General features: G+C 39.1%; 3 protein-coding genes across 7 annotated transcripts; 2 read left to right on the forward strand and 1 right to left on the reverse strand.

Annotated features, from left to right (window-relative positions):
• Positions 1-1074: 1074 nt before the first annotated feature.
• On the forward strand, positions 1075-6825 carry eif4e1c (eukaryotic translation initiation factor 4E family member 1c). Of its 4 annotated transcripts, none has more exons than XM_056435120.1 (7): positions 1075-1135; positions 2116-2210; positions 4476-4571; positions 4936-4999; positions 5193-5306; positions 5428-5567; positions 5683-6825. In XM_056435120.1, exons 1-7 carry the CDS (start codon positions 1118-1120, stop codon positions 5795-5797), a joined length of 642 nt encoding a protein of 213 aa, XP_056291095.1. In that variant the 5' UTR covers positions 1075-1117; the 3' UTR covers positions 5798-6825. The 4 variants fall into 4 exon arrangements, with proteins under 4 accessions (XP_056291095.1, XP_056291094.1, XP_056291097.1 ...); XM_056435119.1 differs by lacking the exon at positions 1075-1135 and adding an exon at positions 1219-1452; XM_056435122.1 differs by lacking the exon at positions 1075-1135 and adding an exon at positions 1736-1870.
• Positions 6826-7270: 445 nt separating this feature from the next.
• si:dkey-228d14.5 (uncharacterized protein LOC796266 homolog) lies at positions 7271-11150 on the reverse strand. Its single transcript, XM_056435118.1, has 7 exons — positions 10830-11150; positions 9703-9750; positions 9557-9619; positions 9296-9363; positions 9084-9214; positions 8541-8718; positions 7271-7925 (listed from the first exon to the last, which is right to left on the reverse strand). The coding sequence occupies exons 1-7, from the start codon at positions 10892-10894 to the stop codon at positions 7732-7734; spliced, it is 747 nt and encodes a 248-aa protein (XP_056291093.1). The 5' UTR covers positions 10895-11150; the 3' UTR covers positions 7271-7731.
• Positions 11151-11897: 747 nt separating this feature from the next.
• zgc:110319 (uncharacterized protein LOC796111 homolog) lies at positions 11898-16026 on the forward strand. 2 transcript variants are annotated; one of them, XM_056435141.1, is made up of 8 exons: positions 11898-11992; positions 12458-12558; positions 12678-12813; positions 13367-13433; positions 13527-13638; positions 13725-13788; positions 15011-15185; positions 15550-16026. In XM_056435141.1, exons 1-8 carry the CDS (start codon positions 11928-11930, stop codon positions 15616-15618), a joined length of 789 nt encoding a protein of 262 aa, XP_056291116.1. In that variant the 5' UTR covers positions 11898-11927; the 3' UTR covers positions 15619-16026. The 2 variants fall into 2 exon arrangements, with proteins under 2 accessions (XP_056291116.1, XP_056291115.1); XM_056435140.1 differs by having other exon boundaries at positions 11928-12013.
• Positions 16027-16049: the final 23 nt, after the last annotated feature.

Raw genomic sequence — 16049 nt, forward strand, 5'->3', positions numbered from 1 at the left:
CTTATTCAAAAAATTTTTTTTTTTTTTTCCTCTCTTTCCCCACCCTCAATCATTTTTTAATAATTTAAACGTTTTCTCCTCTTAAAGTGGTGTTGAATCACTTTCTCTTTATTTCATGAGTTAGTTCTTATTCAAAAAAATCCTTTTTACTTTTTCCTCTCTAAATTTTCCCAAACTCAATTTCATTTGAATAATTTAAACGTTTTCCTCTTAAAGTCTTGGTTTGAATCACCTCTGGTTTTTGTTCAGTTTATCTCCAGGACTGGAATTATAATTTATTCAAAATGTTTCTCAAATTACATTGACGATGTGAGAGTATTTTGCAACTGTATAATTGTAATATGTTTAACAAATGGTAGAGTTCTTCTCGGGAGTTAAGTCAAATCTATAAAAAAATCTGAATCATAAATATTACCATTCCCGCACAAGCCAAGCATAATGAGAATAAAAGTGTTGAGATAATGAATCAACATCCTGAGCATCGCAGTATTTCGCACTGCAATCGCAACAAATAATTTGAAAATAGAGATGTTTTTAATCTATTATTATTATAGATTCATTCCAATTTAATTTCCTCTATTATACTGAATCAATGTTTTTATTTTATTTATTATTGTTTCTGTCCATCCGGGTGAGGGATCCTCCTCTGTTGCTCTCCTGAAGGCTTCTTATCTTTTTTCCCTGTGAAAGGGTTTCTTCTGTTTTTTTGGGGAGTTTTTCCTGATCCGATGTGAGGTCCCGGAACAGGTATGTTGTATGTGTACAGATTTTAAAGCCCTCTGAGGCAAATTTGTATTTGTGATTCTGGGCTATAATAAATAAACTGAATTGAATTGAAATGGTAGATTTATAAGAGACAAGAAAAACACTGTGAGCCCAGAAAATAGATTCCTATGTAAATATATACATAAACATATATATATATATTTATAATTAATTTAAAAAATATATATACACATATAACTATATAAATACATATATATACACATATAACTATTTATAAATATATTAGAGTTTGACATTTTCACTTCTCTGGTGAACTGAACTTCCGTAGTCGAGTGAGTGGCAGGAGTGTGACGCAGAAGCGCTGAACGAGCAGAACATTTCTACAGTCAAGATGGCGACATCCGAGCCGGTAAGAGACACAAGAGATAAGAACAAAAATAAGCCGAGCAATGTTCATGGAAGGACTCGCCGCATCTGCACTACAGCCAACACTTTTATTTTATAATCTAGCTTCCTCCAAACGGGCCTACCATATTGGGGACATGGTTGTGTTTCTGCACACAGACGTGTCCGCTGTCGTGGATCTCAATGGACGTTAGCAGCTAGCATGTGATGTGAAAGGCAGTGCCGGACTTTGTTATCGGGGAGGGACTGCCTGCGCGGCGTTCATTCAAACTACAATCCATGATTTGTTTGAATCTTCTACGATATTTGAGTAAAATCTCGGTGATTATATACAACCATCGTCACCTTTAAATACTCGTACCGCCATATTATTAATTATATATTTGATAATCTTGACACGTGTGTCTCTAGCTTGTAGCTAGCTTAGCACGTCTGCTAAAACTAATGCTAGCGACGTTAACTTCTCTCACCAACATTTACTGACTGTGTGTCAATGTTTCTGGAGATATAGCTATAACGTTAACAGTGTGTGTGTTCGACAGAGTGGTGGTCTCTGAGAAATAAGTTGCAACGTGGATGTAATGGCCTACCAGGTGGAGGATTTTACGAGGAAGTTACGAATATACATTTAACTAGTATCACAGTTTCATGTTTTTCAATTCACACCTCAAATATAAAAGGTTCTTGCAAGTGACAAGTTATTAATTCAGCTCGACCATGTATACAGGTTCACGCAATGGTAATGTACCTATGATAATTACGTGTAGATCAGAACAATACATTCATTTACAGAGATGTAATCTGCATTGTGACATAACAGGAATCAAATCCAGCCTCATGTCAAAACTATTCAAACATAAATACTGTAAACTCGCATCAGCACTTTTATGATGGTCAGTGGACATACAGTGATGAAGTATTTGTAATTCATATATTTATTGGGTTGTAATACAATATATGCCATTTGGGTTTCTTTCTCTGCAGAAAGCACCTGAACCTGAACCTGAAGAAACCCCACAAACTGAGAGCGAAGTCGTTGTGAATCCTGAGGACTATATCAAGCACCCATTGCAAAACAGGTGAGAATAAACCAGCTGCTATGTTTGATGGGATATTTCAACCACAAGGTGCAGGTCCTCACACGTACAGCCATATCTGTGTAACAAAAGCTGTAATGCTTGATAACATGTGTTTTAACATAAATAATGGGACTGAAGCTAATTTCTAGAAGAAGGGTATTTGCTGATTTTGAATGTTAACGACTGCTGTCAAATTGCGAACTGCTGGATTTGATGATAGAAAGTCGTTAAATTGCCTCTCCGTAATGACTCTTATGTGTTTGTTTACTGTTAAACATCTTGGTCCTTGTGTTTCGCTATGACATTTTTACTAAAACGATTTGGAGCAACATATTAACCCTAATAAAAAAGTAAAAAATTCATATGTATTGTGTTGAAGACGCCATGGCAAAGAAAAGAACATCTTAATAGTAAACAATTTACAGCTACATTTGATCTGTATTGAGGTTTAAATTACACGTAGTGGATAAAGAATTCTGCTTCCAACTCGTGTTAGTGGGGCAATTGTTGTTCACTATTGTCCTTTTAAAAATGTTATCATAGTTCTGTGGTGGTGACGACCTATTCAGTCGCATTGTACAGTCGGCTTAGGAAATGCTGAATAGTTCACTCAGTAAAGTCACTTCTCGGCCATTCTGCTTGTTCAGCCCCGCTTCGGAGGTCAAGGTTGTCCACATCTGCTACTTTAGCTGTTCCGGTTTTAGGTGCACAGATTTGATTTAAACAGACGGTGGCGTAATTCTATCGTGATGCTTCGCTGTCACACCCTTAATGGCGAATGTCTCAGTAAGAGGGCTAGATGCGGTCGCTTCTCTCTTCACTATGAGAAAGCCCTGGCTTGTTGAATTAATGAGAATTGTGTTAGACTGGTGTGTTGTGAAATATTACTTAAAAGTATAGGCTCAGTTTCAAGTATTTTTGGTAAACCTATCTAAAACTAATGCTTTCTAATCCACTCTTGCAATATATCCTGATTATATAGAGATGCGTTGCTGTTCTGTTGCCTACCCTCGTTGGTGATCGAGAAATCATAGAAATACCTGTCAGTATAACGCAATACATTTCAACAGCACCACAAACTACAGCCTCCGACTGTTGAGTCAACATCTCTAAATACATCTACAAAAACTTAACATTATGACCTTTATGAAGGTAGAATTTGTTGTATTAGACCAGGGGTCAGGAACATATGGCTCTTCCGGTGACAGCATATGGCTCCCAGAAAATGTTTAGTTTAAAAATAAAAAGTCTCCGCCCGCCACCCTGTAATTTTCTCTATCGCGCCAGATTACAGCAGAAGTAAGGTCCCTTTTCTTAAAGAGCACGTCTTTGTTCTTTTATTAAACTAAACAGCCGTCTGTTATTGATCGTCTCTACACAACAGCATGTCATTTCTGTCTCTCCGTGTCGCGTTAACACTTCTCGGCTCTCCGTCTCGCGCGCCGGAGCTCTGCGGCGCACATTGCCCCCCCAACTCTCATGCTCCACCAGCATGTAGCCGTTTTGTCAGGCTTTCCTTCACTGTCTGCAATGTAGCCAAGTATTACCAGATTTCACTTCTTTATCCTTTTTCTTTTACAAAAAGCGGAGGCTGGTCGGCAAATGCTCCGCCATGTTGCCTCCCCGGCGATCTCCGCTGTGAATGAGCGCTGCCTGTCGAGCGCTGAGTAGCCCCGCCCCCTTGCAGTCAACACGTGCAGGCAGGATGACAGAGCGGAGCAGTGAGGGCGCTCTGTTGCGCGCTATTTTAATGGAGTATCGGTACTAAAAATATGCAACCCCGCATCTGTGTTTGGCAAAACAATCTGCCACCCACGCCAAAGGAACGGGCTGAATGGATTATGATTCCTTAATAAATCCAGCACTGACTTAACAAACTGTCCTCGGTTCACCAGAGGAGTCACGCCCGTGTGCTGTCTCGTCTCCATTTCCACTAATGATACACCTGTGTTGTGTAATAATGTGTGTCAGTGGTGTTGCTACAGAGCATGAGGACAGCATCTCGCTGTGGTTTGTCTTTTAGTGTAGTATCTATGTTTATGACACGTGGGTGGGTGGTTGGTTACTATTTGTGGTGAGGTTGGGGATGGAGGGGACACAGGGTTCAGCTAATGTCCTCTCGTTGCTCTCATCCCTCCCCTGCTCTCCTGAATAGATAAAAGAATGACGGCGCCGATCGCAAACAAATGATTGTGATTTTTTTTCTACTACTACTCCAGTCGTATAAATACTGAGTGTTTTAATTCTGTTGTTTCCCTCTCTCAGATGGGCCCTGTGGTATTTTAAAAACGACAAGAGCAAAAGCTGGACGGAGAACTTGCGTCTCATTTCCAAGTTTGACACTGTGGAAGACTTTTGGGCGTAAGTTTTCTCTACTAATCCTATAATGAGATTAGGATGTTGCTTGAGTGTGCATCAACTCTTTGTTTACGGTTACGTTTTCCTTATTGTATGTGCATATGTAGTATTTAAAAAATACTGGCTAGGATGGATGTTAGTTATATTAATATGCCTCAAGTTAGAGCACTTTTTTACAGGAAAACAACTGAAACGGTCACATGACACGTAAATCATCGGACCGTTTACAGTTTGAGGTGCTTGTGTAGAAGGAGCTCAATATGTATACCTTCACTGTTCCATCAATCTGAATGATGGCAGATAAAGCTTGTACTGTCGCTTGATTCAACATTTTGGAATACTTTTAACACTATTCTGTTTCTTACAGATTATACAACCACATACAGCAACCAAGCAAACTTGGCTTTGGTTGCGATTATTGTTTATTTAAGGTAAGGTCTTTAAAAAAATATATTTTTTTTGTTGTTGAACAAATTAGTTTCCCCTTTCGACCTTTGTGGTTTGCAGCATGTACACATTTGACTTGTTTGAGCAGCAGAACTAAACTTATGACTGCAAATTCACAAAAGTGCTACAATTTCAAGAAACCAATCGTGAAGTATTTAACCTTCCACTTTGTGTCAGGATGGGATCAAGCCGATGTGGGAGGACGACAGGAACAAGCTTGGAGGACGATGGCTAATGACTCTCAATAAGCAACAGAGGCACAATGACCTCGACCGCTACTGGATGGAGACGGTAGGATGACCGTTTTCATTGATCAAATAACCGATGAACCGTTACCTTCTGATCGGTTGAGATTTATAAATAAAACAACAGTATGATTCATATAGCGTGTCGTGTTTTGTGTGTTTTGCAGCTCTTGTGTTTAGTCGGTGAGTCGTTTGACGAGGCAAGTGAAGATGTGTGTGGAGCTGTGGTCAACGTCAGACCAAAAGGGGACAAAATAGCCATCTGGACTAGCAGCTGCCAAAACAGGGACGCCATCATGACGATAGGGTGAGTCACCTGAGGTGTCCATAGGAAATAATGCAAGTACAAGTGATAGAAAATACTGAGGCAGATCACTAGATGGAGACACTTGATTGCCACTCATCTTCTTGTCTTTCCACAGGCAAAATTATAAAGAGCGTCTGAGCATTCCCAACAAAGCCATTATCGGCTACCAGTCACATGACGACACATCCAGCAAGAGCGGATCCACCACCAAGAACTTGTACTCCGTTTGAAAAACTCTGTCACCCCCGTTTCAACTTGCCGGAGTCAAACAATTACCAAACCGCATCATCCCAATGATAATTTGAGTTGTCAACTACTGTAGTGTCTTTGTTCAAAGTGTGTACAGTTGGAGCTTCCCCCAACGTGAGAAGCCAGCGGGGCGATGCTTATGAATAGGAAGGAGGCCAGAAAGGAGTATTTGGCTCAAAATGTCACTCATGAGCTAGAGAACACAAATTATTTCCTTTTTAGAGTTGAAGAGTTCTGTGATTTATACCAGTGACCTCCCCTAGCTTAGCTAAGAAAAAGCTTTTTTTTTCACAACTAAATGGTTTGGAATTGCAAAAAACAAAATGTTCTTGACAGTACAGCCTTGTGTTTTTCTCATGCTGAATTTCTCAATCCTTACACGAACAGTTTCTCACCTCACAGATAAATATGGCCAAAAGTAGGCACCTTATCCCTCCACGGAAACAATTTTAAGGGCAATTTTAACTTTATTTCTCCAGAAGAGTGGGCTTTCAGACACACAAGCTTGAATAATCTACAGTATTTTAAAGATTTGTAACAGCTATGGTCACACTCCAAAGTATATGGTTTGGATTTAAGGCCACTTATTGTTTCAGCCATGCTGGAATTGTGGAATATTGCTTGTAGTAGTTTTTGAACTTTTTTTCTTCCCCTTACATTTATTTATAATGTATGCATTGCCGATAAATTACTTAGTTGAAAGATAACCATGAAACCTGTTTTCTTTTCAAAAATGATTTGTTTTTCTTCTCTTTTTTTGTTATTGTGGACTTCTGCATATATGACATTTTTTACAGTAAAGATGCTGAAAGAATTAGGTGTGCTTTTCACTGCTCTCTTCCTAACTAAAACTGTAGATAATGTCACTCCTCTCTTGGTTAATGCAAAGGAAAGATGATATTCATTGTGAAATGATTTTGCTCATAATGTATCTGTAATTCCAGGATGTATATTACCTTCTTTCAAGTAAAGGTTAAGTGCTTTGCATTAAAACCAGACCGACATCGTCTCATTTTGTGGATGTTTATGGTTCAGTGTTGCACTGACTTGTGTAAAAATAAGACTTGCGCCTGCTAATTGGATCCAGCAACCTTGTAATTGAGACAAAATATTGGAATAATTAATTTGAGAAACAAAGTACATTTTCATGGCCTTGTTACTTTAAAGGGGAATTCCTTTTAGATTTACTCACTAGCTTGTCCTCTGACTCACACATTAAACAGACTACACCTAAAGATATGGAAAGGACAAAGACTACTGTACACAACCAACTGAACCCGATACCTCTTAATCATTCACCTGCCCAGTTGATGTCTTTGTTTTAAGTATGTGTCAGTGAATACCCTATTTTGTCTGTCACTCCGTATGAGTCATCCAGCCAAACCGGGCCTTCTGACGTCATAGGGAATTAAAATATCTGAACATGTGCACTGCAACGGAATAACATCTCGGTGTTAACAGTGGTCAGGATTTTTATTAAAGTGCCAAAGCTATTCGCAAATAATTAAAAGAACCTTAATATGAAGCTAACAGTGATATTTTTATCATTGTTGATCATATTAATGTCCGATAAAGTGTAACAAAAAATGAACAATAAGACACATCAGGCTAATTGTTCTGTTGGCAGAGCATTGACATGGCTTTCATGAAAGCATAATACAACTGATGTGTTTTGGTCATTTGCTGTACAAGCTTGTTTTAATAAATAAGGAATAAGAACTACCCACACCCAGTAAAGACAATCATTAAATTCTTGGCAAGAGTGGAGTAAAAGTGGTCATAATCCATAAATGGCTTTGAATCCATTCGAGCAGAATGATGGTAAAAAGTATTGCTCCTCCAGCTACGGTCCAGATGTCTTACTCAGTCCATCGTCACTGCCCATGCGCTGCACCTGGACCCTGGCAGCCACATATCAGGACAGAGTCAACATCAAAGGCTTTTCTTCCTCTCGTCTGTTCAACAAGTTTGAGAGCATGAAGGACGAGAAGAACCAAAACTCCACGACGAAGCTCAACTCAAACAGCTCCAGGTTGAAGCTGAGCATCCATTCAAATATAGCCGACAGGTGAACGTAATAGTACTCCTCCTGGGCAAAAAAAACCGTATCTGAAGGGGTTCAGGTCAAGGATGTATGAAACAGTTGTAGTCAGTCACTTGTAAAAACCTTTAAATTGTAAATTGCTTCTCAGCCAAGTGGAGATCTGTTCAATAACATTGAGGAACAACCTCAACACTTTATACCAAGTACAAGGAAGCCCGTCACCTTTTTTCAAACTGGAGTACAATTTGATCTCTCACATCTGGGCCAGCGTTTATAGATAATGCCCTACATTTGAGCCACTACAAACTAGGGGCCAAGAGGCTCAATCGCCACATTTAGATGTCCATCTTCCAACTAATGACATTCAACCCACTCCTGGTACAGAGAATGCAGGTTGTTTCACGTGCAGTTTAGATTTAAACCAGAGGAAATCTTAAAATACTGTTGATTCTAATGTGCATCTGTAATAGAGGGTGTCGTGGCTGGTCCCACTCTGTAAACAGGAGCAGCAGCTCCACACATGGCACCAAGGGAATATACGAGTGCTATAGAGCAGCTGGAGAGTGTAACAGGTCTGTTGCCCAAGTGTCTCCACTCACCCCACACCTTTCACCCCAACTGCCCTTAACAAGAAGACGGGTGTAGAATACCTACCACACATTTAACTTAGGAAAGGATACAGCAGATGGTGACGATGGTTTGAACCACAGTGGAGGTGATGCGGAACGGGTAGAGAATCTTCTCAAATCCGGTCAGCTCACACTTCCCGGTCAGCACAGTGAGCAGCACCGTGTAGAAGCAGATGCACATGAAACTCAGGGCAGCGCCGAGGTAGTGGAGCAGTGACAGGTAACCTGGCTGTGGGGGATGGACAGAAGTTGACTATTGATATACTTTTGATACGAGTTCAATAAAAATGGTACAGCTTACTGCAAACCGATCCATCTTGTGTTAAAAATAGTAAAAGAGGTGGAGAAGCCTGGACAAACTTTGCTTGTGCTCCAATGAATCACAACAGGTGACATAAAACAAATATGACCCACCTTTGTTTGCCGTTCAAGCACAAGTGCAAACAAGCTATTCAGCTTTATTGTTCATATTCTATTAACTCTAGTGACTGTTCTTTGAGATTGGTTTCTCTCTCAGGTTATATGGGCCCTTTGATAGCAATTTAAAGCTGCTAATTAAACATATTCAGATGCAGCAGGATGTGCAATACTTACATTGCAGTTTCCAGCTGCGAATGCCCCCAAGGCTGCCACCACACCAAAGACAAGTGCAAACTTGCTCAGCATGGAGTGGCATGCATGTTTCTCCATAATATGTGCATGGTGGAATATAGAGAAGAGCAGAACTAGAGGGGAGATCACAGTGGTTAAAACAGACATGGCTCACATCGCGTATACTGTGTTAGATGCTTAGCAGGTTAACTCACACAGAAAGGATCCACCGTTGATTGTGGCTGTAAAAAGAGAATGTTCTGGTGCGTGTATTCCACTTGAGCTAAAAAAAATAAAAAATAATGAGAAGTTCCGCAAGAAAAAAAACACAAGGCTGTATTGTCAGGAAAGTTTTGTTTTTTCTCATTCCAAACCGTTTTGCTAAGCACTGGGGAAGTCACTGGTATTAAATTACACTTCCCTGTTTACATTTATTGGAAAGGATCATCAAAAGGTGTAATGAAGTGCATTCTCACCTTATAGTGGGAACAAAGCAACATCCAGTGGTCCGGTTCACTTTGCAGTAGTTGGTATTCCCCCTGAAAACAAATGACGAGGTTCTGGAGATTCGGTCACATCCAAATAATGATGGTCAACTACAAACAGTAACGAGACAACTCACCAGTCACTGAGAGAGCACACATGATTGTAAGCGAAGGCCAGGCCATATCTGAAAATATGAAACAAAATAGTGAAAAACGTTGTATTATTTGGACTATTGATGTTTGAGGATTGAGGATTAAGATTCAAGCGTTTGTATTATTGGTGTTGTAATTTAAGATAAAAAGCATCATCTTCTAGTTTCTCTGAACAGATTAATTGATGAGGATTTCGGGGAAGTATATTTTTTCTTACTCTTCAAAACTGTGGGTGGCAATAAATGACCACAGTTAGAACAGAGCTCTCTACTCTTTCATTGATGTTATTGTACTCCTGAAGAATGAGCATGAGTTGTATTGTGATACAGTACAACTCACACTCATTCTTACATAAACTATCACACAAATATTACTCTGACACTGACAACAAAAGAACATCTGACTCAGGTCTGAAGTTTGAGCTCCTGCAATTTGCTGAAAAATAGCTCAAAATGGAAGTGGAATGAGGGGAAGCTTCACTGCAAGGGCATTCACTGATAGCTAACAGAGCTTGATGACTAGAAACATGAATAACAAGTAAGCTTAGAAATATACATATTAAAGCAGTTGGTCTGTTTGCATACTGGCATATCTTGAAAGGCTTGTGTGCTTGCCTTTCGCCAGACAAACAAGCCGGATCACATATTTTCAACCTGCCTCATTGAATGACGTGTAGGCAGCAGATAAGCTTTACATGCTGCTCTCACTCTGAACAATTACAAATATGCTTTTCACGGTGAGCAAAGACCTACATAAAGTTACAATATTATCATAAAAACACTTCTCGTAATTTCCGATTAAGGGCAAGTGTTATCACTACTGGAATCTCAATGTCTTTAGCCTGGAATATACAGTTCAAATACTTGTCAAATCTTGATAATCCTGAAGTCACATTTTCATGAAACATTACACCAACAGCTTCCTTGTCGTCTTTAAATGTCAAGCTTTCAGATGTGAAGACTATGAATGAACTGATTTATTTACTGAGAAGTTTCACAGGGTTGAAGACTAAACTTGGCAAACAAGAGCAGATCTTGTAAAAGCACATCATCATAACTGCACCACAGTTTAAAGACTGATGACAAAAAGTGTGAATTTCTGGTAAACTTACACAGTCCATGTTCCAGTGAAGGAAACCAGAGAGAGGGAGATGGGAAGAATAATCCAGAGTACCATGTCTTAGTCGTGAAGAAGGCAAGTAACAAGTTACAACAGGTTTTCCTCAAATCCAGGTGTCTTCAAAACACTCAGTGGTCGAACTTTTGAAGGGTTGCTCGCGGAGTCAGACCTACTGGAACCAAAAGGTAAGACCAAACCCTGTCATTCAGGTTCTTCAAGCATGCACACCAGTGCACTGTTGCGGTGAGCAAGACTCTTCCACCACTCAAAGTAGTTGTGCTTTTATGGGAGAGACTCTCTTTCTCTGCCACTCCTTTGGAGCACCACCTTGCCCTGTCAGAACACATGTTGGCAAACATGGGGTGGGCCTCCTTGATGCTGTCACATTGTTTGTTCTAGTCCAAACAATTGCTTCATGTTAAGTTAGCCACTGGGACACACTGCCAGATAAGTCTTGTCAGGATTGTTGAAGGGAAATGATTTTTTATTTTATCCAGTGCTAGAAATGATCTAAGTACATTTACTCCAGTAAGTACAGTTTTGAAGTTCATGTCTAGCTAATATAATTGACTTTTTATTTTATGTTATTCTTATTCATAAAAATATTTTATTTTATTTTAACTCCATTACATTTACTCCACCGCTATAATTACTGTTTACATGGCAGATTAAAGTTCATGTTTTTGATTTGTCATATGCACAACATTTTCTGTGAAATGTTGTCAGGCTCCTCCAAAAATCCATATATTTATATATATATGTATACATACATATATATATATATATATATATACATATATATATATGAAAAATCATGCAAGTGAAAATGAGAATCTAGAAATAACAATATTACATTTTCCCCCACTGCTGTAATGTCTCATGTGTTCTTTTTTATTTATTTTTAACGGGGATTCTTCTTAATAAATATATGAGCAAGGAGATTTTGTAAAAAACTTTTATTTCTTTTCGTGTGTCTCTTCATAGCAATACATTATTTTTCTACGAAAGATCAGAAACAGAAACTATTCGCAGCTTTATCAGGATTACGCGCTTTCCGCCACACGAGGTGCTCATCTTCAAAACAAACAAAATGGCGGCGCACATGAGATGGGGACTTCAGCAGTTGTTACGGAGAACAAATACGCCTAACTTTAGGTGTGCACCTTCACAGCTGTGGTATATCGTTCGTAAACACGTTGTACTGCTGATATGACGAGTTACAATGCTTGTACTAGATATGAACGCCGTGTGGTCGAGATGGTACTCCTCGCTAAGCTAAGGATAAGTAGCAAACTGCGACATAGGTTACGTTAATGGCGTGTCGCTTTGAACCATTAAACGGAGTTATAGGTGGAGATATCGACACAGCGGGTCTGGTTATTTCACATTTGTTCTCGCTTTTTGATTTTCTCATGTTTTTCCAGATCTCACGCATGTCAATCCGCCACTAGCAGCAGCGAGCTGGGCTGTGCACTAAAATGTCACTAGACTTGTTCCGTTCCATCGAAACACCGAGATAACAGCGACCATTTTAGTCCCCCGACGATTTAATCGTTCTTCAAGAAATGAATTACTTTTAGTCTTATTCACTGACAAGGCAATTATTCTTTACGTTTCAAGGTGTCCAGTCAAAACCAGAAGCTCATACCGATCACAGTGCTCGACCCAGGTCTTCAGTAAAGCCCAGCCTCTGTCCGGGATAGGAACCATTCACTTGTCAAGTGAGCGACCCTTGTGTGGACATCTAAATACCCTCACTTGCGAACATATTGCTGATTGGAGACAAGGAAAATGAAAATGTAAAACTGAAAAAAGGAATTGTTTTTTCACTATCTTTCAGTAAGACTGCTGTCCATCCAGACTCAAGACACTCCAAACCCCAGAAGCTTGAAGTTCCTCCCGGGTAAACCTGTCCTGCAAAGTGGGACGCTTGACTTTCCCACTCCGAGCTCAGCTGGATGTTCTTCTTTAGCCAGGTTGAGTGCCAAGTTCACGCTTGTACTTTTTGACACTACTGTTTTGATTTTTTAAAGAAGCAATTTTAAAAAGGAGGAATCTAAAGTGTCTTTGTTAACTCAAATGTTGATGTTTATAATTTAAAATATAGGCTTAAAAGTCGTGTCGCTTTTCAATTCTCTTTTCTTTTTTGTATAATAGTTTATCAATTGTTGTTATCTTCATTGAGCTATTCATGGTGGTTTATTTAATATCAGACAGTGATTGAGTTGTTTGGTAGAAGAGTACATACAGTAGATGTGACAAATGCATCCTGTGCAAATTACAGTCTGTGATACTTCAGGGTTTCTGACTGCAGGGAAGAATTGTGTCCATATATTTTGTTTGCTGATACATTTTGTCTTGTCTTGCCGTAAACGACAACATTGTAAAAAGCAGTGCGATAATCAGTGACACTGTAGCTAAAAGCCCGCACAAGCGGATGTCCTTATCATCAATTTAACAAACATGAATGAATCATCTGTATGTTGTTTATGTTTGTTGAACAATAACATGATAACGTGTCTCTTTCAGGGACCTGTTCGAAATTGAAGGAGTAAAAAGTGTGTTCTATGGCCCTGACTTCATCACAGTCACTAAAGTAAGTAGTACATGTCCTCGAACAGCTTGTCTCTTGAATTTTGTTCATATGAAATCTTTGCGGAGAATCAACACCTGTTTGTTTTCCTATCAGGCAGATGAGGATGTGGAATGGACAGACATTAAGCGGCATGCTTTGGAGGCCATTGCTAATTTCTATGAGAGTGGTGACCCAATAACAACGGGGGTGGTGCACCATGAAAGCAGTGAGTGTACAATGTCCGGATAGTAGGCATCTTAGAGCTACTGTACTCTGTGTAAATATCCAATCTGTACATTTTCTTTTTTGTAGGTAATTCTGAAGATGATGATGATATTGTGTCTATGATAAAAGAGCTTCTGGACACCAGAATCAGGTACAAAACCAATAACCAGAAGCCAATTTAGCAAAGCTGAGGGCTTCATGCGAACATTTATGCCGCCTGCTAATCAACTGAACAGACATCTAATCTCTCTCTTTTTAGTTCACATGTTTACTTCAATTCATATTATTGTTGTTTATACCTCTTATTTGATTTATTCCTATTTGTATTCTTTATATTTATTTTCCTCTATATGCAAAATGTAAATGTTTCATTTCGGTTTGCAAACACTAAGTGCGTTGTGGTTTTTAAAACTTTGATACAAAGGACGAGTAATATCCTACATAGTCGTGAATTCTGGTACATTTTATAAACCTAAAAACATAAGGGCATTGACTACTGTTCTGCTCACCGCCACCATTGCCTGCCAAAGACGCAGGGCTAGAGAGGCGGGGATGAAGGTAGGCAGGTGTCAGTTCTGTGGAGAGCACCTTAACAAAAACACAGAGAGATCACAGACAATATATTAAGTTATATAACTATATATTAGGCTATTTTGCTGAGTGGTCTCTTCATGAATTGTTGGGCCAATGAGTCTCGGGCTTTAATTGTGAAAGATTGGAACGGAAAGAGTGAAGTTGTTATGCACTTAAGTTGACAATGTTGGAGTAATAAAGTGATTTTATCATCAAAGTGTTTAGGCCCAACGTAACCCTCGGTGACACAACTGATGTGCTTCACCGAGTGACACACACACACACACACACACGCACAAGTTGAGTAGGCCCATAGCCCACATTCATGTCCAAACTGCGGAAATAATTTGTCAATATGTGCCCTAGACCACCTCCGGGTGTAGTCTGAGCTATTGGATCTCATTGCGTCCTCAATGCAATGTGGGTGCATACACACCTGTACGCAGAGCTTTCCCTTGAGGTCGGATCACCCAAGACGCATATTAATAACGGGCAAAGTGGGTCTATTGCAATTCAAGGTTCAAGGGGTTTTATTTGCCATTTGTGCCTAGACCAACAGTACAGACACATTGGATTGTTTTGCAGGGCTCTCAATCAATTGGATAACTTGCTGTTTTATTGTATGTATCATAAATGTTATTTCTATCCTGATCAAATGTTTCCTTTTCAGATGTTTTCTGAGTACTCCTGACTGATGGTCTAGGTGTCGTAAATGACTTGCTGAGATAACCGTGTTAATCTGTCTGTCCTGTTAGCTGCTTTGTTCTGAACAAATTGATATGGTCTCTTTCCCCCACAAGACCTACAGTGCAGGAGGATGGAGGCGATGTCATTTTTAAGGGCTTTGAGGCGGGCACAGTCAAGCTGAAGCTGGTTGGTTCCTGCACAGGGTGTCCCAGTTCTTCAGTTACCCTTAAGAATGGCATTCAGAACATGTTGCAGTTTTATGTCCCAGAAGTAGACAACGTAGAACAGGTGATTAACAAGATCAGTTTTGACAGGGTTTGTTTTTGTAGATAAGCAGAGATTATTACAGGTTTTTATTGTCCGACCAAGAATTCAGGATTGTATTTATTGCAGAATGTTTTTTTAGAAGTTACTGTCTAAATATTGAAATTCTCATATGCAGAAATTTATTCTGTCATCTTATTTTAATTAAAGAAAATTATTCTGTAATCTCATTTTAATTAAAGACTGAGCAATGAACCTAGACAGTAAATGTTCAATTACTTACTTGCGCTGAACCAAGTTTTTGTCAGGATTAAAAAGTTGATCAAATATGTCTTTACAAACTTTTTCGTCATGTTTCACATTTGGTCCATTGTCTTTTTTTGCCCAGGTGGAAGATGAAGTGGATGAAATCAATGCAACGGTGTTCTCAGAGCTGGAACGCAAATTACAAGAATGAAGACATCCTTGAAGACAAATGTATTCCACTGAATAAAAACACAGCATTACATAATTTCCTCTAATTATCATTGTACAATCCTAAAAAAGAAAATGGACACCTGCCATATTGTGTGCGAACGCTGTTAAGAGTTCATGCTGTAATGTGTACATACCCAACTGTTGGCAAGAAAAAGAGATACAGTAATATACCTGTAGTCAAAGAATACACAGTCATTCTTCTATCTAGTCAACATGTTCTGCTGTGATAACTGAAAATGTAATGTATTTATTTCTTTTGAAAAAGATTCATATTTTGAAAAATAATGTTCATAGGATGGAGATATTGTGATTGTTTTTGACAGATTATATGAGGTATTTCAGTTGTTCCTGCCATATAATTAATTAAACATTAATGTTGGTTTCCTTATTAATGTATCATCTAGATATTTT

Source organism: Pseudoliparis swirei, chromosome 17 (assembly GCF_029220125.1).
Source record: "Pseudoliparis swirei isolate HS2019 ecotype Mariana Trench chromosome 17, NWPU_hadal_v1, whole genome shotgun sequence".
NCBI lineage: Eukaryota > Metazoa > Chordata > Actinopteri > Perciformes > Liparidae > Pseudoliparis > Pseudoliparis swirei.